Source organism: Urocitellus parryii, chromosome 7 (assembly GCF_045843805.1).
Source record: "Urocitellus parryii isolate mUroPar1 chromosome 7, mUroPar1.hap1, whole genome shotgun sequence".
Lineage (NCBI taxonomy): Eukaryota > Metazoa > Chordata > Mammalia > Rodentia > Sciuridae > Urocitellus > Urocitellus parryii.
The window spans coordinates 128,614,785-128,639,172 of NC_135537.1; the positions used below are offsets into that span (position 1 = coordinate 128,614,785).

The window sequence follows — 24,388 nt, forward strand, 5'->3', positions numbered from 1 at the left end:
TACTGTTTAAATATTGCTTCAATAAATCTAGATACTTTCCTCCGGTGTCCTGGAAGCCTAGGTTCCCTTAGGAGTTTTTCTGTCCCAGATACCCTTTCTGTTCCTTCCCACCACTCACAGTACTGCCTCTTATTTTGCAGAACCACTTCTGTGCAGAAACACCACCACTCTACTTTCCATTTTGCTGCCAGAGACAACCACATCCTCCTCACCTGCACCACAGGCCCCCATGGAGAGCTCAGGTCAGTGTGGTGGGGAGTCAGGGTCTAGCAAACCTGACTGCTCAGTGAGGAAGGCCCCTCTTGTGACTGAGATGTCCCCCGAGGCCAGCAGGGCCACTGGCACCCAGCTAAGTGAGAGACCCCCAATTCAGCTGTCCAAGCGTGAGACCATCTTGAGAGGTGGACATGTACACAATTGTATGAGGGTCCCAGCTGCTGGCAGGTTGTCGAGTTGGACAGTGAGAATAATGACAAATAGCCAAGGTTTATTACCAAACCATGACAGGGAACAAAACTGCCTAGCTCTAACAATGAACAAGGAGCGATCCAAGCCCATGACAAATGTTAACTTACTTTGTCTTTATAACCATCCCCTAAGGTAGGCATTATTATGTCTCTCATTTTATGGAAAACAAAAGTGAGTCGTGGGGAGGGCAGATGGTTCCACCAAAGCCATACAGATGTCACATGATCAAAACAAGATTGGAACCTAGCAACCCAGCATCCGTATCCTTAAGGATTTCACTATGGGATGTCTCAAATGTGCATCAGGATTCTGTGATGTAGGGTTATATCACTAGGGGTTATCTTGTTTTCATGGAAGGGAAACAGAAGCTGAGAGAGGTCAGATAATTTGCTCAAAGACACACACAGCTCAGTACATGGCAAAGCCAGGACTGGAACCCAGGCTAGTTGATTTCCAAAGGTGAGATTCTCCACTCTACGTCATTCTGGGGACAAGGAGAGATGACCCTTCCCCTGAATGCATATCATCAAATGATCACTTAGCAAGTCAAAGACCGCTTCTTGGGTCACTGGGCACAGATTCTAACACCCTTGAAAATTTCTCTCTGGAAGAAGGGGAGGGGACCACTCTGCCCACCCCAAGCAGGGACATCTACCCATATATACCCGTATACATTTATATATAGCCATATGTATATAAAAACAGCTGTATGTGTGTTATCATTTATATACTGGCCTCTGTGATTGTGGAGGCTGATAAATCCCAGGACCCGTCGTTCACAAACTGAGGACCCAGGAGAGCTGATGTTCTAGTTGAAGTTCAATGGCAGAGAAGAAGCCAGGATCCCAGCTAGGAGGCAGTCAGGCACGGGGAGCCTCTTACGCAGGGAAAGGTCAACCTTCTGCTCTATTCAGGTCTTCAACTGACTGGCTAAGGCCTACCCACAGTAGGGAAGGCAATCTGATTTATTCATTTAATTTAAATGTTAAATTCGACCCAACACACCCTCACAGAAACACCAGAATGACATTTGACCAAAGGTGTCAAGGCACCCTGTGGCCCAGTCAAGTGGATTCATAGAATTAACCATCATCACATGTGGGTGTGGGGCAACTTCAAGGAAATAAAGATTAGTCTAAAAAAACAAACAAACAACAACAACAACAAAAAGATTATAGGCTACTTGAACATTTTTCTTAGAAGATTTCAATCATGTCAGAGCTGGACCCCAAGAGAATTAGGGTACTGCTATCTCCTCAGTGTCGAGGTTTATATTTCAGAACAAAGATTCGATGTATTGCAAAACAAGCTAATAAACAACAACAAAAATCAACTTTCTCCAACTGTATGGTTTTTTTTAAAGTACTGGGGATTGAACTCAAGGGTGCTCTACCATGGAGCTACATCTGTAGATCTTTCTATTTTTTTACTTTGAGACAGGGTCTCACTTAATTGCCCAGGCTGACCTCGATCTTGCCATCCTCCTGCCTCAGCCTCTTGAGTCACTGGGGTCACAGGCGAGTACCACAGCGCCTGGCTTCCAGCTGTTATTTTTTTGCATCTCCTCCCACCACCAGGACCCAGCAGGAGCGTTACCAGGGAAGAGTTATCCTGATGCTGTGACCTTTCTCCTTAATTTCAGGGAGGAGCTGGGAGCATCTGGTCACTGGATTCCTCCTTGATCATTAACCAGAACTCCAAGCCGATCACCTAAGACACTAGTAGCACATCGGAAGTTCCTGGGGAGTTATTAAAAAAAAAAAAAAAGTCAGTGATTTGGCCCCACCTCAGAGATCTGGCAGAGGATGTTGCGCATTTGTAGATTTTAAAGCTTTTGAGTGGTTCTAGTGTGCAGTCAAGGTTGGGAACTAGAGAAAAGTGAAGCACTTCAGGAGAGGAATTGGTTCTGTCTGGGGCCACAGGGCATTGGAGGGCCGGCTTGCCAAGTCCTAGGACAGATGAACTTGAAATTAAAGAGCAAGCCTGGACTACAGGGGTCCTACCATGGTAGGGATCTTGGTGGCCTTTCTTCTCCCTTTATCCCTTCCTCTCTCCCTCCATATTATCTCTTTAACTGTAATAATGTTGCCAAAAACTTGGTCCTTGTCCCTGATACCAATCCAATAACCAGGACACAGTTTTGAGAAAAAAGAAAGTTTATTGCTTTGCTAGCAAAGAAGCACAGGGTATTCCTGTCCCAAAGGCTGAGATTCTGCCCATCGGCAGGAATAGGGGACTTTCAAAGAAGTGACTCAAAGGCTACATTCCACATGTTTTCTGTTGCAGTTGTAATCCACTTGTTAATTTGAGAGATAGTCATTTCTGAGATCTTCTGGTACCATCCCAAAGTCTGGATGACTTCCTCCCTATGGTGGGTGTGTGATCAAGGACAGATAACTCTGCCTAGGATGGGAAAGAAAGGTAATCCTGTTTCCCCTGAGAATAGAGAGTGTGGGGGGAGATTAGGGAGGAGCAGGGAGAGAGGAAGAGAAAGAAACATGTCCATTTTATTTTATTTTATTTTTGAGAGAGAGAGTTTTTTTAATATTTATTTTTTAGTTTTCGACAGACACAACATCTTTGTTTGTATGTGGTGCTGAGGATCGAACCCGGGCCGCACGCATGTCAGGCGAGCGCACTACCGCTTGAGCCACATCCCCAGCCCAAACATGTCCATTTTAAAAACAAGTTGCAGTGGCAGAGCAGCAAGGGCTATATTCAAAGCATAAAGTGGACCACTGTACAATAACACCCGTATGGAAACTGGGAACCTTTGTTTCAGACAAATGTTGCATTTCAAGTCCCAGGTGTGCATGGATAGGCATACACAGGGTGGATGTGCCCTCTTCTCCTTTTTTTTCCCAGTAAGCAGGCAGATGATCTCACACAAAACCAGGAAAAGCATTTGTAGAGGAAAAGCATTTGACTGAGCAAGCTTGGCTTCCAAAAGTTGTGTGATCTTAAATAAAGGAGCCTCTTTTCTTCATCTGTAAAGTGGGGAAGAGAGGCTCTAGGATCCTTCTAAGTGTGAACTTTGGTCATTGGAGTCGTAATCTGGGACCAGGGTAAAGGTTCTGGACCTGGAACCTATAAGACAGAGAGAGAGAACAGTAATTGTCCTGTCAAACTCACAGGGCTCTTGGTAGAATCAAATGACATACACCGTGGAAAACACATTGAATATCCATGAGTCAAGTCAGAGCATGCTAGCTGCTATAACAAATGACCCCAAATATCAGAGGAATAGCACAACAAACATTCATTCCGCACTCACATCACAGTCCTATCTGGGCTCCACACAGACATTCAGGGCCTGAGGCATTTTCCTTTTGTGACATCTTCATCTTCAACACGTACCCTCCTAAGTCACTGTGGAATGGGAACAGTAGGGAGCATAGTGCAAAAAATTTTATGAGGGGGGGCCTTCAAGTCTCATACATCACTTCCTCTACATTTCATTGGTCAGAATAGTCACGTGGCTCCTCTGTAATTGCAGGGGAGTCTGGGAAGTGTAGTCTTCCTGTCTTCCTTTCATGAAAACGAAATCCATAGGATGAACATATAGCATTGTCTTGCTACTTTTAGGGGATATTCTTTCAAGTGCTATTTAAATATCACTATTAATACCTAATAATCATATCCTGCATTCATGGATGGGTGAGAACATAATAATAATGAATGTCATTTATTTATGGACTGTTCTGAGTCACTAATAAGGTTAGACATATATATTAACAATCTTGAGATACTTGAGCCCAAGAAATACCCCAATTTTTTTTTTCTTAAATCAAATCCACCTTCAAGCCCTCATTTACCAAGATCAATATGAATTCTAGTGTCTTCCACTTGGGGCTTGTGATAAGTCCAGGGCTTAACAGTCTGTGTGGCAGAAAGAGTCTGTGGTCTTCTGTACTTGGCTCCAGCCTCCAGAACTGGTCAACCAGGCTTACAGTATCCAGTGGACATAAGGGGCTCCTTTGGGGGACATTCTTTTCATCTGGCAAATGTGGATTAGGAGACCTTTGCTGTGGCTTTCGGGGGCACTGGGCTTAATGCTTAGATGCCTCCCTCTGATCTTTGCTACCATTGTTAAACAAGCCAGCCCTTGTCTTTCCTATTACCTGAAACCCCATAACCCTTGTTCCCTCATGACCTTGAGGAATCTAGCTTCCTACTTTTTAACTAAAGGGATCCTTCATTCTCACCCTTTGTGGACAATCTAGCTTGATCGGCTCAATTAGCGTGCTGGGAACTTGTGAATGAATGAAACCAGGAGAGTGGGAACTGTGAATCAGAGAAGCTGTGCCCATCTCAAGTGAACAGCCGCTCCCCAGCCCCTGTTGATTGATTGCCCCATGTCAGAGGAATGCATGCCCAGGATCAACCGATTTTCAGATTTTCAAAAGATGCCGGGCACCTAAGATTTTACACAAAATCTCTTGATTCAAAAAGGTTGGTGCTTAATTCATTTTTTTAAAAGATACTACACAAGCCCAAACAAAAAAACTCATCTGCAAGCCAGATGTGGACCAAAGCCTGAGAGTTTGTTCCAACTACCCAGACTTTTGAAAACAAAGTTTATTTGAGATTGTCTCCTGGGGCTACTGGCAACTTCTCTATTTTTCTCTGAAACATAAAAACATAACTCCCCTTGCAAAGCAGAGGAACCTTTAGGGCTCAGAGGACAAAGGCCTGGCTTCCCTTCTAATGAGGAGGAAAGGAGGAAGTCGAGGTGGTTGTGATGTTAGGTCTTTTTGTCCATAGAAAGAGAAAGAGATGGGGTGAGGGAGAGGGAGGGAAGGAAGGATGGGAGGGAAAGAGAAAAAAAGGAGATGCAGAAAACATCAATTAATGTCTGAATAGCTGCCCCTAAATTAACCCATTAAATCTTCATGCAAGGTGAGTAAATGGAAGGACAGACTGTGACCAGTCTCCATGCCAGGCCAGATGACTTCCTTGCCTGTTTGGGAGGGAAGCTACCCTATCTGTAGGATGTCCAGGGGGAAGATGGGGCTCCAGCACTCCTCTCACTCTTACCCTGGAGGAGAACCAGAATGGAGCCTTGACAGGGGGAAGTGTCCCACAGGGGGACAAGTAAGAGCCAAGAGGAAAATGGGGGCTTCCAAGATATTAGGTGGCCCCCATGGACTTTGCCTAGACCCACCCCAGAGCCATTGAGAGGCCACTTGGTGAGCACCAGGAAACAGGGAGCCTTGGCCTGAACAAAGTTTAACTCTTGAGCCACAACCTAAATTAAATTTATAATCTCTCTCCTACTTCCTTCCAGAGGAACGTGGCATGCTTAAGGTTTATATTTAAAAGCATAAACATTGGGCATGGTGCCGCATGCCTGTCATCCTAGTGACTCAGGAGGCTGAGGCAGGAGGATCGCAAGTTTGAGACAAACCTCAGCAACTTAGTGAGGCCCTAAGGACTTAGCCAGACCCTGTCTCAAAATTTTAAAAATTTTAAAAAGTTGGGGGTAGGGGTGCTGGGGATGTGGCTCAGTGGTTAAGTGACCCTGGGTCTAATTCCCAGTATGAATAAATAAATAAATAAATATAAATAGAGCTCAAAGCTGGAACACCCAAGAGGAGCCAAAAAGAGAGGTCCCTGTCCCTTGAGACGAACTGATTCTTTGAGGCTAAACCCTAATTCAGCTTTAAGTTTCCCGGCAGCCAAGTCAAAAAGGGAAGCCCTGAGGCACGTGGTCCTCCCTTGTCTGCGACCTCCGACTCTACATTTGCCTTTAAGGACAAACTCTTGGTTGGAGCTCACTACCAAGAGGAATTTGTTGTGTGGGGAGTGTTTCCTACCCTTCCTGTCTATGCTGGATCCTCCAAGAAGCGGACACCAAGACAAGCTTAGATGTGCAAGGATGTGTTCGAGGAAACACCTGCCAGACAGAAGATGAGGAGGTTGCTGGGAGGGTGAGCTGCCCCACAGCAATGCAAATCTGACCCCAAAGGAAAGAGAAAGAGAAGCAGGGCCGGGTGGAGACTGGCTGGGGTGGGATTTTGCATAAATTCATCTGAGAAAGGATCAGCAGGATGGTGGAGAGCTTTGAGGCAAAGGTAGCTGTCACAGCAGGTGTCTCTTGGGGATGCCTTTGGAATCCCTTGTTGCCCTCTGTGTTGTCCAGGAGCGTGGCTCCACAAGGGGCAATGGATTTCACAGCACAGCAGCTGCGGGGCCAGGGTCAATTAGACTCCCAATAGCGGACGATCAGCAAGGTGCATTTTCCTGGCTACCACACTTTGCAAATGTCTATTGCTTCTTCTTGTACCAACTTTGGTTTATTGCCACATCAACATACCACTATTTAAAAAAAAAAAGTATTCTGACTCTGGTCAAGCAAGAAGGCAGACTTTGTTGAAAAACGATTGCAATAGGAAAGAGAGAGCAGGCTCAACTCGGAATAAGGAAAACAGCTGGAGAGCAGGGTCCGTGGGTAGAAACACCCCAAGAGGAGACATCCACAGGGAGGGATTCTTGCTAAACTGACTGGATAGGATTCTTACTAGAGGCAGGTCTTATACATGGAAATTGGGGAATGAAGATATCAAGGGTGGGGAAAGCTCTTTAAAGTGACCTAGCAGGATTCTTACCAAAACTGAGCTGGACAGGCCCAAAACAGAGCAGGCAATAAGGAAGGTCAAGGCCTGGTTAAGAGAGTTCAGAGGAGCTAAGGAAGGTTTGATCAAGGACAGTCTTTATTACCACCTGTTACATGGTGTGTAGCTCATATGTTTCTTTAAATTGACTTTATTTTTTTTTTTTTTTTTTTTTTTTTTTTTTTTTTTTTTTTTAAATATTTATTTATTTTTAGTTCTTGGCGGACACAACACCTTTGTTTGTTTGTGGTGCTGAGGATCGAACCCGGGCCGCACGCATGCCAGGCGAGCGCGCTGCCGCTTGAGCCACATCCCCAGCCTAAATTGACTTTAAATTTTAGTTTCATGTATAGATTGAGGGACTAGTTATACATATTTTTTTTCTAATACACATTAAAATAAATGCATAGTTATTCAAATTTTAGGATTGTTATGCACCACCCAAAATTGTATTGCATATCATCAGGAGTAAAAAATAGTCCCTCTTTATCCACCGGAAATACATTCTAAGAACCTTAGTGAATGCCTGAAGCCCTAGAGATTACCAAATCCTTACCTGTAATTCTGGGTTTTTTTCCCTCATATTCCCTGCAATAAGAATTTATCTGTCCTTCCATGTTTTATGCCCTTGTGCATCTTTGAGTCTTTCTCTTGTGCTTTGGGGGCCATTATTAAGTAAAATAAAAGTTACTTGAGCACAAACACTACTATACTAGGATGGTCAATCTGGCAACCAAGACAACTACTCAGTGACTATCAGATGGGTAGTGTACACAGCATGGATATGCTGAACAGTGAGATGAAGCAGCATGATATGAAATTTCATTATGATACTTAGAGTGGCAAGCAATATAAAACTTAACTTATGAGTTATTTATTTCTGGAAATTTCCATTTAGTATTTTGGGACTGCTTTTGATTGTGAGTAACTTGAACTGTAGAACTGCATTTTGGGAAATACTGATTTTACTGGGAAATGCTGGCTTTCCAGAGGACCAAGGACATAGAATTACGGATGGAAATGCCATCTTCCAGCCTTGACTCGTGTGCTGGTTGATTACTTGTGGGTACCTCCTGAGGTTCATGGAAAGGCTAAAGACATTTTCAGGAGAGGTGGGTGCAGGAGTGAGGCCAGGTGGGCCAAACTCCAAGTTCCTGGCTCAAAGACCCCCTACCTCCAGATGCAGAGTTGGACCTGCAGAGAAGTGTTCAAGCTGTGCTCCGGGAGCTCAGTGCCCAGGCCCCTGCCCTGCAAAGCAACCAGGGTAAGAGCCACTAAGCAGGCAGCAGCCATTCGCTTTGCCTCCCCCACCAGCCCCCCTCCATCTCTGCCCATGAATTCAGGAAGGATCCTGACCTGGAGCCAGCAGGCAGGGGCTTTTAGCCTAGACCCCTTCCCCTTGGAAACACCTGAAATCTGGAGGTCCACCAGAAATGGCTTCTCTGCTCCCTAGTGTAACCTTCCCACCAGCTGTGGGAGAGTGCATTGTGGACCTGTCCGTCTCTTTCTTAACCACCGTGCCTAGCTCTATTTCCAAACAAAATTTCCCTCTAGGCCAATAGAACCTCCAGAAGGTGGCTGAGGCACACACCTGCAAACCAGTCTCTATGATCCACATGCATACGCTTTCTCCACTTATGTCTTCCTCCCCTCATTTCTGCCCCTAAGGGTTGCTGTCCACTAAGGGTTGCAGATCAGAGTCCCCCTATATGGAGGAATCCACCTATGATGTGCACCTGGAGCCCAAGGCTGGCTGCAGGGTCAGTGTTGGGCCCCAGGCTCAGGGTCCTGCTCAGAGGAATCTTTTCTAAGAGCTGCCTGCCTTGCCTGGTCTTGCTGGGTTCCCCTGTCTCCTGGTCCAGGCATGTGGAGGTGGTCCCTGCATAAGAAGGTTGAGCGAGATCCTGGTAAGAGCCCAGTGCTGGTCCGCATTCTGCTCAGAGAGCTGGAAAAGGTGGGTTCTGGCCTTCCGGGAGGTAGATGGGATCGAGAGGGGCTCATTAGCTCTGTGTCCCCAAACTTGGATCATTTGTGGGTCGTGTGCTTGGTGTTACCATGCATATGTCCCTCTTAGACTTTTACATAAGCAATATTTTCTTTATGTTGCTTCCCCCCACGGAGTTCCCTGTACCCATGCCCCACACATAGAGGGGGCTGCCATACCTCTGCTCCCTCCCCACCCCACTCCTCCTCTATCCTTTTCACCCCTGTTGGCATAATGGGATCTGCCTTCCACCCCCTCCTCTGCCCAAACTGCCTCCTGTTAAGATGAGCTGTCTGCCCCCCACCCACCCACATCACAGGATCTCCTGTTTTCCAGGCAGAAAGCGAGGACCTCCGGCACATCATCATCCCCCTGCTACACACTCTAATGTATGTGCTCACTAAGGTGAGCTGGGGGCTGGGGTCCAGGCGGTAGTGGTGCCCCACAGGTAGTCGGGCTGAACACTGTCCTCTCCCCTCTCACCTAATCCCTGCCAGGGGAAGCCTAGTCAAGCTCTCAGACTGCTTCCTGCATGCTGGCTTGTAAGCTCCCTTTCTCTCCTACGTGGGGAAGCCGAGGCAGTGTGGAGAATTCATGGAGGGCTTCTGATGGCAGCTTGGATTTGCTCATAGTTACTACATCACTGATCCCTACAAGAAGGAAAGACATACCGGAAACAGATTCTTAGGAAAAGTACCCAGGAGCTGTGTGTAGTCTTGGGAGGTGGGAGGGAGTGGTGAAGAAGAGGAGGGGCAGGAAGAGCAAACCTGGGGCTTCCGGGGGGGAACTGGGATGATCATGGACCTTAGCTCCCCAGCAAAGGCCCAGGCCCAGGGCACAGAGAGGAAGAGGAGGAAGGGGGCGGAAGGGGAACCTCTGGGCATTGTGGGAGACACCTGTGGCATGCAAGGAGGAACAAAGGAGAATCAAGGAGTAACTCCAAGGTTTTGAGACTGCAGAACTGCAGAGGTGTTCGGCCTGGGTGAGCAGAAGGGTTGGGAGGGGAGCTCATGGAGTGCAAGGAGATGAATTTCTTTCTTGGTTAGCTGGAGTGGGGCATCCAAGGGAGGTCTCAGATACTGGGAGAAGAGTCTGGAAGTTATGGATTTGGGAGAGAGCTGTGAGCCGAGTCTGGTTAGCACCTTCCTCCTTTCCCCCCAACCCCCACCCCACCCAGGATCCTTCATGACCTAGAGTTCGGGGCACCCCAACTCCTCCCTCTCATTCAGGCCACAGGCATCACAGAAGAACTCTACCAAAGAACCTATGCCTTCTGCACCAGGTTACTGACCCTGCCCACCCCCTACTGCACAGTTGCCTTGGACTGTGCCATAAGACTGAAAACGGAGACAGCCGTCCCAGGTGAGAGCCCCTGGACATCCTTATCTCCCATGCTGCTTTGCGAGCACCACCCAAGGTCTATCCCTTTTCTCCAGGATTCCAGGGAGCTCAAGAGTCTCAGCACCTTGCATGGGAGGGAGGGGGTTGGGAGTCAGAGACTCAAAGCCTCATTGGCTGACCTAGTCTGGTCTGTAGGGACACTGTACCAAAGGATGGTCATTGCTGAACAGAACTTGACGAATGAACTGTATCCCTACCAAGAGAGGTGAGTGACTCCATTACGATTGCTGCCTGCAGCCCCTTTGAGATGTTGGGGCTCGTGTGATTGATCATGAGCAGGAGGACCCAAGAGGAGGCTAGATTGAAGAGTCCTGGCAGAGCTTGGTGGCCATGACTTCTGTCCTGCAGTGGCCTGAGTTTGGAGTTCAAGAGTTGTCAGGACATATCTTTTTCTGGAGTCCTTTGGAAGGAAAAACCTCTATTCTTGGCTGGATTCACAGCAACCCTGCTCATGGGCAGAGGGTGCACCTGGCCCTGGTCCTGAGGCTACTCTGCAGTTCTACTGTTGAACCTCCATCCTGCCCTTGGCCATGATGGAGCATCAAACCAACCAGGCAGCCAGAGGCAGCTCCAGAATATCCATAGTGTAGGGAGTTGAGGCCACAATCATGCAAGGAAATCTGTGTGTGCCCAGCCCTTTACATAGGACTGTCCACTGTTGGAGTTGGCGAGAGGGGTGATGATGTTGGGGGTATGTGCCTCTCTCTTCTGCAGGTACCTCCACTGACTTGACATTGAAAAGGTGCAGCTTGAGTTGAGGTTTAGAAAGAGTGCAGGGAGGCAGAGGGAGACCCAGAGCAATTAGTGCTGGAGAGGTGGGGTGACAGTTGAGTCAGAAGGAGGGTGTTCAAGAATGGTTTTCTGGTGTGTTCGGGGTGATGAGAGAAGATGGGGTTGGTTCATTGTTCAGAGATCTAGTTCTAGCAGGAAGGACTTAGGGTCCCTCCAAGAGAGTGACATGGTCCCTGGGTCAGGATGCTGAGGGAGGGAGCAGGATTTGGAACTTCCCTTGACACAGGCAGGGCTAGCCCTGCTTCCCTGTATGAAGACAGTGGACCGCAGCCGAGGGAACTAGAGCTGTCCCCTAGAAGGTTCCGTATGTGTTCCTATTTGCCACAGTCCCCACTACCCCTTATTGTCATCTCACTATAGATTTTTAAATTTGAGGCTCCTCTTTTCAGAGGAATGCTTGTGTTGTATGTGTGTGGGGGGGGGGAGGTGGCTCCAAAGCTTTGAGGGTGCCCATCCCCAGTGGCCCCTCTCCCAGCTGTCCTCTTCACCAGTCCTGCCCCCTCCCCCACCCCACCCTCAGAGTGTTCCTCTTCGTGGATCCTGAGCTGGTGTCCGCCTCTGTGTGCAGTGCCCTGCTGCTGGAGATCGAGGCAGCCCAGGTGACCCCAGAGGCCTGCATGCGCCACGTGGTTTCCCACGCCCTGCAGGCAGCTCTGGGGGAGGCCTGCCACGCTGGTGCTCTGCACAGGAAGCTGCAGGTAACTGGCGCCCGGGCCCTGCATATCCACACCAGTCACTCACTGATCTCTTCATGCTTCTGTTTCATAGCACCTTTCCTCCCGTAAATCAGCAATGAATACATGCTTGCTAAGGACAATCTGAAAAGTGCAGATAAGCTAAGGAAGAAAATAAAAACATCTCCACCCGGAAATAAAAGCCATGAACTAAATATTTGAGTATATTTCCTGAATAATAATATCAGTATTTATTATGGACAATGTTTATTGATTGTCTATGGTGTTCTAGGCACTCTGTTAAGCCCTTTAGGTCTGTCACATTTTTAAATTCTTCTAGTGCTATGAAATGGATGCAATTATCATCTACATTTACAGAGAAGTTGATAACCTCATGGTCATACAAATACAAAGGGACTGAACTAGGATTTGAACCTGGCTTATATCAAGCTTCGATTTAAATTGCCTCCCAGCCCCCATCCCCCCTCCTTGGTAACAAATTAAGATATTAAACTCTGTAACAGTTTTACATAATGCATATGTATTTAGAATATATGTATTTATTTTCCTATGCCATTGGAAATATGCCACATAGAAATATTTTTCTTCCTAAAATATGAACTTCTAATAGTTGCACAATATTCTCTCTTGTCCTATGTTGCTATATTTAACCAACCCCCCCCCCATTCTGGTTGTGGCGCATTTGGTCTGTTCCCAACACTTATTTATTTCCTAGCTTTTCTCTGACCTCAACCTTGGCCCCTATATGTGGCCCAAGAGATCAAGTAGGTTGGAGATTTTCTGGCCAAAAAAATCTAGCACCAGGTGTTGGATCTTGGGTGGTGGAGGACTGCTGCCTGTTCGGGTCACCTTTTGTGGGGTGGTGAAGACTGGGGAAGGTTGGATTCCATGATGGCTAAGGTTGGGAGATGCTAAGATTTGGGACAGTGATGCTGTTGCTGCAGGAGGGGCCAGGCACCCAAAAGGAAGGATGCCCTTAAGGTTTCAGCTGTCCCCTACTCAGCCTGCCCCAGGAAGTGAGCATGTGGTGGGGCTTGGGGTGGGGGGAGTCTTCAGTTCTTTTTTTCCAACTCCATGACTGAGACCCTGTTTTGCCCATCAAAATGCATTTGATGGCCCAAGCACAGTGGCACAGGCCTGTAATCCCAGCAGCTCTAGAGGCTGAGGTAGGTGGATCTTGATTCAAAGCCAGCCTCAGCATATTAGCAAGGCCCTAAGCAACTAGTGAGAACCTGTCTCTAAATAAAATACAAAAAAAAAAAAAAAAAAAAAAAGAGCTGGGGATGTGGCTCAGTGGTTAAAGTGCCCCTGGGTTCAACCCTGGTACCCCCCTCCAATGCATTTGATGGGGTACTCTTCCTACTGTTGTTTGCCATATGAAATTCTCCACAGCCTGAACCCTATACCTTGGATCCTTTGGCGGATCCTTCCTTTAGGTAATGTTGTATCCCTCCTTGAACCATTGTGGGCCACAGGCCATGTCCCCATAACAGGGTGTGAGGGGTAGAGATGAGTCTTGGTTGCAGGCAGCATAGGGCAAAATGCTGCAGGGCAGGAGTGGACCCTAGACGTCAGGTCCAGGTGCCTTTGACTGGCAGCTCCCACCCAGCCCTCAGGAACAGAGACAAGGTGCCCCGTGGGGCTGGCATGAAAGCTGATTGGGTGGATGCGGGGCCGGGGCTCAGACTCTGACGTCCCTCTACGCAGGCCAGCTCCCGCCGTGTCCTGGAGCACTATTTCCTCGCAGTGGTGGCCGCAGTGGAGCAGATGGCGAGCGAGGCCAACCCAAGCCGGGCGGGACACCTGGAGAGGCTGGAGGAGATTTACTGCTCGCTGCTGGGGCCGGCGGCCACAAGGGGACGCTGCAGCGGTAAGCTGGGGACCTGCTGGGACACTTGACGGCAGGGGGCGACCGAGAGCAGCGCTGTACCCGCCTGGAGTCTGCGGGATTTGGCAGAGCCAGACAGCGCCTGTCATAGTAGCCTGTGGATTGACAGGAATGCCCAGGGACATGGCAGGACCTGGGCTAAGAAGGTGGCTCATTTGGTCACGATAACTCGCATCTACAGAGGACCTACTACTATACACCCCAGGAGGAGTTCCAAGCATTTTACATATATTTAAATATATTGCATATATTAAGTCAACCAATCACAGTAAACTTATGAATTAGAAACTATTATTCACCATTTTTACAGAGGAGAACAGTGAGTTAGAAAATCACTTAGCTCGTAAGTGGCAGAGCCAAGATTCAAATCCAGGCAGCCCAGTTCTTCACCACTGCATCGTAGTAACAGACAGATGTAATGGTGGGAAGACAGCCTGCAGAGGATCTAAAGTCAGCATCATTTAGATCCCGTGTCATAGATTGTTAACCTGCATGCTTCCTCTCTATGTGCATGTTCGTAAGACAATGGCATATGCTGATGGGGGCAAGCCCCATGTCAATGGGGAAACCCAGAATAGCCCAGAGAACCCAGAATATGTGTTTTCAGGCAGTTGCAGGATGATTCTGATGTGTGTCCTGTTGTTGCGGGACCACCCAAAATATACATGGAAGGCGCCAGCCTGCATGTCCCAGAACACTTGGTCACTCACTGGGCATGCCTGGTTACAAGGCACAGCATAAAAGGCTGGAAACCACTGCCAGAGGTCAGTGTGCCAACCCTGGGGCTTGAATTTGGCCAACCCCCAGTTGGATGGAGGCTGCAGAAAGTCAGGGCGAGGCGGCAGGAAAGCCCCTGCCTAGACTCCATCTTCCCGGTTTTCCTATCTTTTGTATTGCTTTAAAATTCTAAGCCACCTCTGATCACAACATGGAAATGGGCTGCCCAGGGAGCCTCCCTCCTCCTGCAGCTGGAGCAAATCCTGTGGCCAACCGTGGGACTCTCTCGTCAGGTTCCACTTGCTAACACTCCGTATCACTCTGCATTGATCAGGAGAGATCATCTGGGCCACACCCACCATCCAAGCCACATCTGGGGACACCTGTCTCCTACCTAGGCTTGTCCTGTGCATCTGACTGATCAGCCAGCACCATGGTCCAGACCCTGCAGCTGTAGGGGGCAGCCTGGGACAGTGACAATAAGCAGCCCAGTGTCACAGATGAGAGCCAGGCTGCTTGGGCTCAAATCTTTGCTCTGCCATTTACTAATTGTGACCTTGGGCCAGTTACTTCACTTCTTTGTGCCCTGGCTCCTCCCTGTTAATTGAGGATTATGTTACCTGTCCCCCAGGGTCGTTGGCACGATCCAGAGAGATGATTACAATGTCTGCCAGGTGAGTAGAACAGCCCCTAGCAGGTAGGAGGTGCTGGATGAAGCTTGGTTGCCCTCCCCTGAGGAAGTTCACAGCCTCATGAGGGAGGGGGCCGCAGCTGGGTAGGAGTTCAACAGAAACAGCCGAATCCTAAGGCTGCAGGTTAGGTGTGCCCAATGTGTACGCAATGAGTTCTGCTCAGAGAGAATGACCACCGTGGACCACCGCAGTGATCAGAAGGTTATGGAAGGAGGGGCAGGAGGAGGGGATGGCCCTTAGTTGATGGGGCCTCTTCGGCATGACTGGCAGGAGCAGAGGGGTGCATACAACCAGAAGCAGCTCTGAGAGATCGAGTTCTTTCCTGCCTCACTGGATGTGGGCAGGGTGTTGGAAGAACAACGGGAAAAACCAACGTGACTGTCACACGGTGCCGAGGGCAGGATCAACCCTAGAAAAGTCTGGAAAAGACTCTGTGCTGATTTGCGAAGGGCCCTGCAGCTGAGCTGGACAGTTTGTAGGACACAGGGAGCCCCTGAGTATTCTTAGGCGAGGAGGTGACGGCAGCATGGGGCCCTGGATGACCTGCTGATGGCAGAAATGGAAAAGCAGACCCTACAAGCCCAGACATGGGCCAGAGAGGGTCCCTGCCACCCCTCTAGGCTTCTCCACGGGAGCTGGGCAGGTGGGGAGGGTGGAGGGGAAACCCACCACCCTCCTCTCTGTGGTCCCCACAGCCTGCTTCTTTCCTTAGGTGATCCTCTCCAAGACCGGCCACCGAACATCCCTCTGCCCAGCCCCTACATCACCTTCCACCTGTGGACAGACCAGGAGCAGCTGTGTACGTGCCCATGTCTCTGACCCCCTCTTGTTGGGAGCTGGCTGGAAACAGGGGGTGTGTGTGCTTACGTCTGTGAGTGTCTGTGCACACGTCTTTGTTTCTGTGTACTCCTGCTGTGTGCTTGTAAGCCTAGCTCAGTGTTCTCTGTTCTTCCCCAAGTCATTCGTTGCATGCACCTGGAAGAAGGACACATTTTCTCCATGTTGGGATAGCTCAGGGTTTTAGCCACTGGTCTCAGAACATGCCACTAGGCCATGTTGATGCCAACAGACAATGTCCCCAAGAGAGAGGCTAGCACAAAGCATTATGATTCCCAAGGCTGGAGGGGACCTTCCAGAGTGACCTACTTGTCCAATGCTTCCCCTTCACTCTGGTGTCCCCCCGTCTTCTCTCTTTTCAAGCAAAAGAGGGAGGTCAAGGATGCAGGTTTTGGTGGGAAGTGTAGGGCTGCGGGATAGGGTTCAGATCCTGACATTTGATTTTGCATGCTCTTGGGTCATGCTATGCAAATGTGCTTCTCACTCTGGACCTCAGTTTCCCCATGTGTAATAAAACAAAGGTGGATTAGAAAAGCTCGAAAATCTTCCCTGGAGCTGATGGTATCCTCTGGAAGCTACAGGGAATAGGAGGTTGGGAGGGTGCCAGCTTAATGCAGGAGGTGCTGGGTTAAGCTGATTTCTTTAGTGCAGGACTGCTCAGAGCCTTTAATATCCACTTATGGGATTCGACCCAAAGGGACAGAAGTGTGCAGGGTTCTGAACCTTTGTTCCTTTGTGGAGCATCTTGTGGGCTTCTTCAGCTGAACAGGGTTTGAGAAACATGGAGCCCTCACGGCTTTTCTGGGGAGGGGCCCTGCCAGCCCCAGATGCCCTGACCACTCTGACACTCCTCCCTGTGTTCCCGTCCAGGGAAGGAGCTGGTTCTCTTCCTCCGCCCGCGATCCCAGCTGCGCCTCAGTGCTGACCTGGAGGCTTTGGATCTGCAGGGCCTTGGGCCAGACCGGGACTTGGCCCGGGTGTCCATGCTGTCCACTGACAGTGGCATTGAGCGAGACCTTCCTGTGGGAGTTGATGAGCTCCCTGCCCCCGGCAGCCCAGAGACGGAGCGGGCCGGCCTGCAGCGTAAAGGGGGCATCAAGAAGCGCATGTGGCCCCCCAACTTCTTGATACCCAGCAGCTGGGATGGACCACTGGGGCTGCACCGGAGGACGGGCAGGCCCAGTGGGGACGGGGAGCTGCTGCCTGGGGTCTCCCGGCTGCACACAGCACGGGTGTTGGTGCTGGGGGACGACAGGATGCTGGGGCGCCTGGCCCAGGCTTACCACAGACTCAGGTAGGGGCCCCCAGGAGGACGGCTGGGAGCTGAGGTGGGTCAGGGGCACAGGTGGGCCTGGTGTGTGCCCGTGAAAGATCAGAGAGGAGCAACTGAGGGTCAAAAGGAGAGGTCTGAGTGGGACAGGGGACAGACACAACATAGCACACCCTGTGCACAGCCATCACAGAGCATTGCTGATCCCCATCACCACCCTGCCTGGGAGTCATGACTGCACCCATTCCAGAGATGAGAAAACAGAGGCTCAGGGAGCTGGTACAAACTTCCAAAATTCCAGTAATAATAAACGGCAGAGTCATCGGTTTCACGCCAGCCCCCTGCCCCTGCTCTTACTGTCTGTGCTTTGCTACCTATTGCCAGGAAACGGGAGACCCAGAAGTTCTGCCTCACTCCCAGACTCAGCCTGCAACTCTATTACATCCCCGTGCTGGCGCCTGAGGTGACTGGACTCAGGAGGGGGGAGGGGACCATAGAGAAGGAGTGGAGGAGAGCTGGGAGCCCAGGGGGGTGGGGGGCGAGGGGAGCTGGGTGGGCAGAGACACATCTGCAGCCTGGCATCTCCTGGCTCAGGAACCAGAATCACCAGCCTTAGAAGATAGAGCTGGCAGAGACTTCAAGGATCTTCTGATTCAGAAGTCACCGATTTGGGGGTGCCTTGGGGGGTGCACATAGCCAAAGACAGGTGCTCTCATGGGTTTCATTTTGTTTTTGCAAAGGAGTTAGTTGCAAGACACTCAGACGTGAGTGTCCCTCTCTCTGTCACTCTTGTGTGCACACACAGGCGCACATACACCCACACACCTGGATTCCTGAGATCACTTGCCAATGTCCCTGGCAAGTGATCCTTGGCAAAGGCTCTTCCTGCTTCGCCTGAGCTAATGAAGTAGAAGATTAATTTGTCTTTACATTGTGTGGACGTTGAGGCCTGGAGAGGGTTAAATGATTGACCTACATTCATGAAGCACAGGCCCTGGTGTCTGGGGTCCTCTGACCAGCCAGGGAGGGCCTAACAGGTCTGTCCCAACCCCTTTTCCCCAGGAACCCTCAGCATCCAGGCAGCCGGAGCTGGGAGAGCTGGCTGCGTTCCTGGGCCGCGCAGACCCGTGGTATGAGTGCACCGTCAACACCCTGTGTCCCGCCATCCACAAGCTGGCTCAGATGGTAGGGGCGGTGAGGTGCGAGGGAGGGAAGGCACAGGGTCTGCAGAGTGGGAGACAGAGGAGCCAAGTGGGGGAAGGAGGGCGGGATGGAGCTTGGAGGAGGTCCTTTGGAGATATTACACTTGACCCTTGACCTCAAGAGACTGTCTCCAGGGGGCTGAGGAGGGTAAAAGGGAATGCCAAGAAGAGCCCCCTTCAACCAGTATCTGGAAAGACACTGATTTGGGTCCAGACTGATACAGAAAAGGCAAAGTAAAATATCCTTTTATAAATGGGTAGACAAAGGACAGCCCTTCTTTGGTGAGCTTTCTAGGATCATTTTTCTGTGATTGTAACAACCAGTGTTTCCTGAGCGCTTACAATGCTCTAAGCACTTACACCAAGAGACTTGCTCATCCAATTCTCATACCCCACCCCAAATAGGTACTCATGTCTCCAGGAGAAATTGTTGCTATAACCCCATTTTACAGATCAAGAAGTTGTGGCATGAAGAGATTTGATTGCTTGACCCAAGAAATGTAAATGAGTAGTGGTGTCCCACTTAGAAACAGGCAGACTGACTCCTGAGCACATTCTCTGTTAAAAAAAAATAGACCATTCATCCATAGCCCAAGTATGTCTGGGAGCAGGGAGAGAACTGGCCTGAGAAGGCCTTTATGTATTCAGAGTTATAACCTTTTTATTGTCATAGACGTTGCAGACTTTTTTTTTTCTTTTTGTAATTTACCTATCAGCTATTTGCCTTGCACAATTTAACATTTTTGTGTAGACAGACATTTCACTTTTATTCTTTATGGCTTCTGCCTTTGGGGCCATGCTTTGAAAAAACTCTGCCAAGATTAAATATTCACTGATAATTTACCCAAAACACTTTTAGTGCCTCTATTCTTGCATCTCATTAATTAGCCCATCTGCAATTAATTTTAATGATTTGTGTGAAATATATAATTTTTGTGGAGTTTTTTTTCCCCCCCAAAGGTTTAACCAGTTGTTTCTAAAGCTCTTAATTGCATAAATCATCATGCCTCATGCATTTGATATGCCACATTTATCATTTATAAATTCTTACATATGCTGGAGTTTATTTCTGGATACCTATTATCTTCCGTTGATCTACGCAATTCTGTATATGTTAACACTTTTCTATTTTAATATCTGTCAGGGTAAGGTTTCACTTACTCTTCTTTTACAAAATTTTTCAGATTGAGCTTGTTTATTTATCTTTCCTTATAAACTTTAGAATTGCATTTCAAGTTTTAGTTTTATTTTCTTAAACTCTTTTGGGATTTTGATGGCAATTTAGAGGAGAATTAGCATCTTGAATGTATTAAGTTTCCCCTCTCTGGGATATAACTCTTTATTTATGAAAAACCTCTTGTCTATCCATCAGTATAATTGTAGTTTTCATCACAGAGCTTTTGCCCATTTTTCATGAAACTTATTCCTTATGTTTGATAGTGTTTCTTGCTGTTGGGAATAGTTATCTTTCTCCCATTGCACTTGGGAGAACCTCTTTCTAGTATAAAAGGAAGATATTGATGTGTCAAGATTGTTTTAGTTTTTTTTTACAATTATGATAAAAAATATGTCACATAGAATGTATCACTTTACCCATTTATTAATTAGTTAATTAATAGATTTAGAGAGCTGCAGAGCTCAAAAACAAAAAGATCACATGGTTCAACCTCTTGTTTTCCCTTTAAGGAAACTCAGGCCTCAAAAATGAGTAACCAATCCAAACCTAGAATCCCAACAGGCTCTTTCATCTTGAGTTATCTGTGAAAGAATCTTCCCTCTTCCCAGCACCCAGCATGGCACCTTCCATGTATAGGTGCTCAATATGTCTCTGTGGAATTGAAATGGAACAGATTCCCTGGGGAGATGGAACTCTGGACAAGTATATTTTGATGGGTGGTCAGAAAGGTTTGGAGTGTGTTGAAGGACCAGAGGGGTTTGTCCATCATAGAGTGTCTGTGGGGGCTTTGGAATGTGGCACCTCCTACCGTATCCTGGAGGGAGATGGCTCAAGATATCCCCACCCCCCACCCCACAGCCTCCCTGCTTGGACACATCCCGGACTGTGGATCCGTTCATCCTGGATGTCATCACCTACTATGTTCGCATGGGGACCCAACCCATCTATTTCCAGATCTACACAGTCAAGGTAAGTCCCCCTCTCACAGGGCTCCCAGGCTACCATGCCAGCCCAAGACCTTACCACCTAAGTATCCTGGCTCTAGGGGAGCACTGGTCACCAGGCTGCAAATCATGAATGAACCCCAAATACTTTTGATTGTCAACTTTAACTTCTTAATCTCTGGATGAATCTGATCATTATTAACTTCCAAGACCTCAGATCCAAGCAGATGGCTGGGAATCGGGGACCGTCTGCTCTGAATTCTGTTTGCCAGCCTCCGGTCATGAATTCCCATTGCTCTAAGGCTCTCTCATTTTCTCCCCCATGACACCTCGCTTCAGACTCCAGGAGACCTCTAGATTGCTGCCCGTTCTCACATGCACCCTCCCCTGCTGCCCCACTTCCTTCCCTGCTAGTCAATTTGTCATCTGAACCATTCTCCTCTGGTCCCTCACTTTCTTTTCCATGCCTTCTCTCCTCTCTCCCCTCCTGCCAAAATCCAAGCCCAAATCAGTGCTACCATGTGCCCTACATTTTGCTAAAGTTGGGCTTCTGAGGCCCCTTGGCTTAATGTCTCCCCACATTCCTAGTGTCCACCCTCTGCAGTGCCCACAGAGCTTCCTTGGTGAGCTCCCTCTTACTCTGGGACAATGACTATTCCAATCTTCCGCCACTTTCCTCAAAACCTTTCATTCAGCAACGGACTTGTCCACCCACTCCACTGAACAAAGAGAAAGGGAAGCTATTAGGTCCCCCCAAACTCCCTACCCACACCCAGAAATGCATCTACACCCATTCCCATCTTTGCAGACTCCTGGCATGGATGTGGACCTCCTCCTCCAGTTCAGAATCCCTCACCTATTCTCTCATCTCAAATGCTCTCACTTCCTCCTGGACCTTCCTCCTCTATCATTCGCTTTCACCTGTCCCTCACCATCATTTGGTCTTGGTAACCGAAAGGGAACAAAACAAACTTTGGAGAGTGGGGGAGGGGTACCGGGAATTGAACTCAGGGGCACTCGGCCGGCCGCTGAGCCCCCTCCCAGCCCTATTTTGTATTTTATTTAGAGACAGGGTCTCACTGAGCTGCTAAGCATCTCGTTGTTGCTGAGGCTGGCTTTGAACTCGCGATCCTCTGGCCTGTGCCTCCCAAGCTGCTGGGATTACAGGCATGGGCCTTGAACCCATTGATAAATGAAGTTCTCACTTATTTTCCCCTTTAGGGTATGCATAGCAACAGGGCTTGGTAGGAGCAAACCGGAAGTATTGGACTTTTTTCAGGTCTCTGACTTTTTTTTTTCCCCTCTCTGTCTCAAAGTTCCACACTTTAGGTGGCATTCAATGGTGAAAGAATTTGACCTAAATCCTTTAATTCCCAGGATTACCCAGTTCTTATGAGCTGATCCAGGTAGAAAGGACCTATTTGGGGAAGGCTGTGGGTTTGTTTGTTTTTTTTTCCTCTGCTCTAAGACCATTGGTGTTTTCTTAGTGGCTCTTCCTGCAGAGACAACAGAAGTGGCCAATACACTTGCATCCTGGCTTTATTCTGCCCAAACCTTTAAAGCTCCAGCCCCAGGAGGCACATGGTCTGAGCTCCAGGGTGCAACAGGCAGCACCACTATAAACTGGGGACTCCTAAATCCCTCACCAGGAGGGAAGGAGTCTCATTGCCATCCATCCTGCTTGTCCCCATAAAGTTCTTCTTTTAGCATCTTTACTGAAAATTCTGTTCCCTGCTCCTGCTTTGTTTTGCAGATTATTTTAAGGTTCTGTTTGAATTCAAAATGTCCAAATATGTTTCTGGTTCATAATTGAACAGGTTTACCGGGAGATGTCATGAAAAAAACAAAGAGAGAGAAAGAGAGAGAGAGATGGTTAATAATTCACATAAGAATTAAAGACATTTAAATTACCCAGGGTCTTTCACATTCTAGGCAAGCCTTCTACCACTGGAATACATCCCCATCCCCTTTAAGTTATAGTAAGACTTGTCATTGAGGTGGGTTTGTTCAGACAGTATGAAAATGTACTTATCTAACAAATAAGCTTTTGAATGTATATTATACAGCAACAGGAAACAGGGACTATAAAATACTTCACATTCTATTTTTTTCTTTAGTAAAGGACAGCTAATTAGCATAAATATGACCATTTGCTTTTGTTGACAAAATATCTATGTATTTATGGCATATAACATGTTGTTTTGCAACGAGTAAGCATTGTAGAATAACTCTATTGAGATAATTAACATGTGTTAGCCCAGGGGCACTCAACCACTGAGCCACATCCCCAGCCCTATTTTGTATTTTATTTAGAGACAGGGTCTCACTGAGTTGCCTAGCGCCTCACTTTTTGCTGAGGCTGGATTTGAACTCAAGATCCTCCTGAACTGCTGAGATTACAGGCATGTGCCACTGCACCTGGCTTACCTCTGAGTGAATCCACACGTTCCCTAGCTCTGGAATGCCATCTCTCCCCCACCTCACACTCCCTCCTTCACTCCCCATGACTCTTCCATCCTATATAAAACTTCTCTGGCCTACATTACTCTCACCCCAACTGGATTGGGTACTGCTTCTCCATGTAACTATAATGTTCTGGGTGTGGCTCTAGCATATCATCTACTGATCTCTAATATTCTTGCAGAATATGTCGATCCTCACCCAAAATAGGCATCCCTTGAAATAAGTAATTGTATTCCCTTCATCCTTGAATCTCCTGTAATGCATGCATCTATGTGTCGATGGGCATGTATTCGCGCATGCGCACTCAAGTAAATGCGAGACGGTGTCGCTGCCGTCCTGGGGGATCCACTGGTGGGATGAATGTTCAACTAGAGGCACTGTATGCCAGTAAAACATTCGTAGCTGTGCCCTCTGGTTCCTCCACTTGATGGCTTTGAGATCATGGGCACCACTCCCTCTCCAAAATTAATTTTCCCCATATTTAAAATGGGAATATAATCTTCACCTATCATAATGTTCCGGTGAGAATTCAACTGAGTAGAAAAATATAGTAAACAGATGGCAAAGATGAGGGCAAGGTGGTGGACATACAAAAGATGCCAAGACAGTGTGAAGAACTTAGATTAGGATCCCTGCTTTGCTACTTGAGACCCTGGGCAAGTTTAACAACTCAGAGCCTGAGTTTTCAGACCCCTCAAATAAGGCCAAAGACCTACTTCCCTGGATGGCCATAAGGATTAAATGAGATCCTGTGTGTCAAGTGCCCACCAGAGGGTCCACTACAAAAGGGTCTCCCAATGAAAGGTATTCTTGAACCCTCCAGGGTTTCTGTCCCTTGTTCCTTCATGCTTTTGTGCTCCTGTATCCAAAGGTCCAATCTACCCACAGTCCTCCAGCAAACCACTGTGATATAGTCTTGGTTATAGATATGTCATCCCAGAATGCAGTTGGGGTCACCCTGCTACGGAAAACCTAATTGACATTTGCCTGACTCCCCAGGGTTGCATGCCCTGACATTTCTGCAGGCACCTGCTAACTGATACCTCACATCCATCTCCACTTCCAGCTTCCTATCTTACTGAATTTTTATTCTTCAGTCTGCTTCCTGAAGTAGATCTTTTACTTACTGCCTCCCTGATTTTGACCTAAATGCAGGATTTAGGTCAAATTTTCCTGGAATTCCAAAAAAGCAAAATAAAACACCAAAACACAATTATCTCACAATGTCAAAGGAAATAAACATC

The 24,388-nt window shown here is 48.1% G+C and overlaps 1 protein-coding gene across 2 annotated transcripts in view; it reads left to right on the forward strand.

Annotated features, from left to right (window-relative positions):
* Positions 1 to 229: 229 nt before the first annotated feature.
* Pik3r6 (phosphoinositide-3-kinase regulatory subunit 6) overlaps positions 230 to 24,388 on the forward strand; it is a 39,888-nt gene continuing 15,729 nt past the window's right edge. The window contains exons 1-13 of one of the 2 annotated variants that reach the window (XM_026390604.2): positions 230 to 242; positions 8,263 to 8,346; positions 8,945 to 9,036; positions 9,403 to 9,471; positions 10,296 to 10,428; positions 10,603 to 10,672; positions 11,780 to 11,957; positions 13,662 to 13,824; positions 15,964 to 16,050; positions 16,959 to 17,382; positions 17,743 to 17,829; positions 18,417 to 18,543; positions 20,596 to 20,706. In XM_026390604.2, coding sequence (XP_026246389.2) covers positions 230 to 242; positions 8,263 to 8,346; positions 8,945 to 9,036; positions 9,403 to 9,471; positions 10,296 to 10,428; positions 10,603 to 10,672; positions 11,780 to 11,957; positions 13,662 to 13,824; positions 15,964 to 16,050; positions 16,959 to 17,382; positions 17,743 to 17,829; positions 18,417 to 18,543; positions 20,596 to 20,706 — 1,638 coding nt within the window. The remainder of the gene's footprint in view (positions 243 to 8,262; positions 8,347 to 8,944; positions 9,037 to 9,402; positions 9,472 to 10,295; positions 10,429 to 10,602; positions 10,673 to 11,779; positions 11,958 to 13,661; positions 13,825 to 15,963; positions 16,051 to 16,958; positions 17,383 to 17,742; positions 17,830 to 18,416; positions 18,544 to 20,595; positions 20,707 to 24,388) is intronic. The other variant, XM_026390603.2, reaches the window with a different exon arrangement.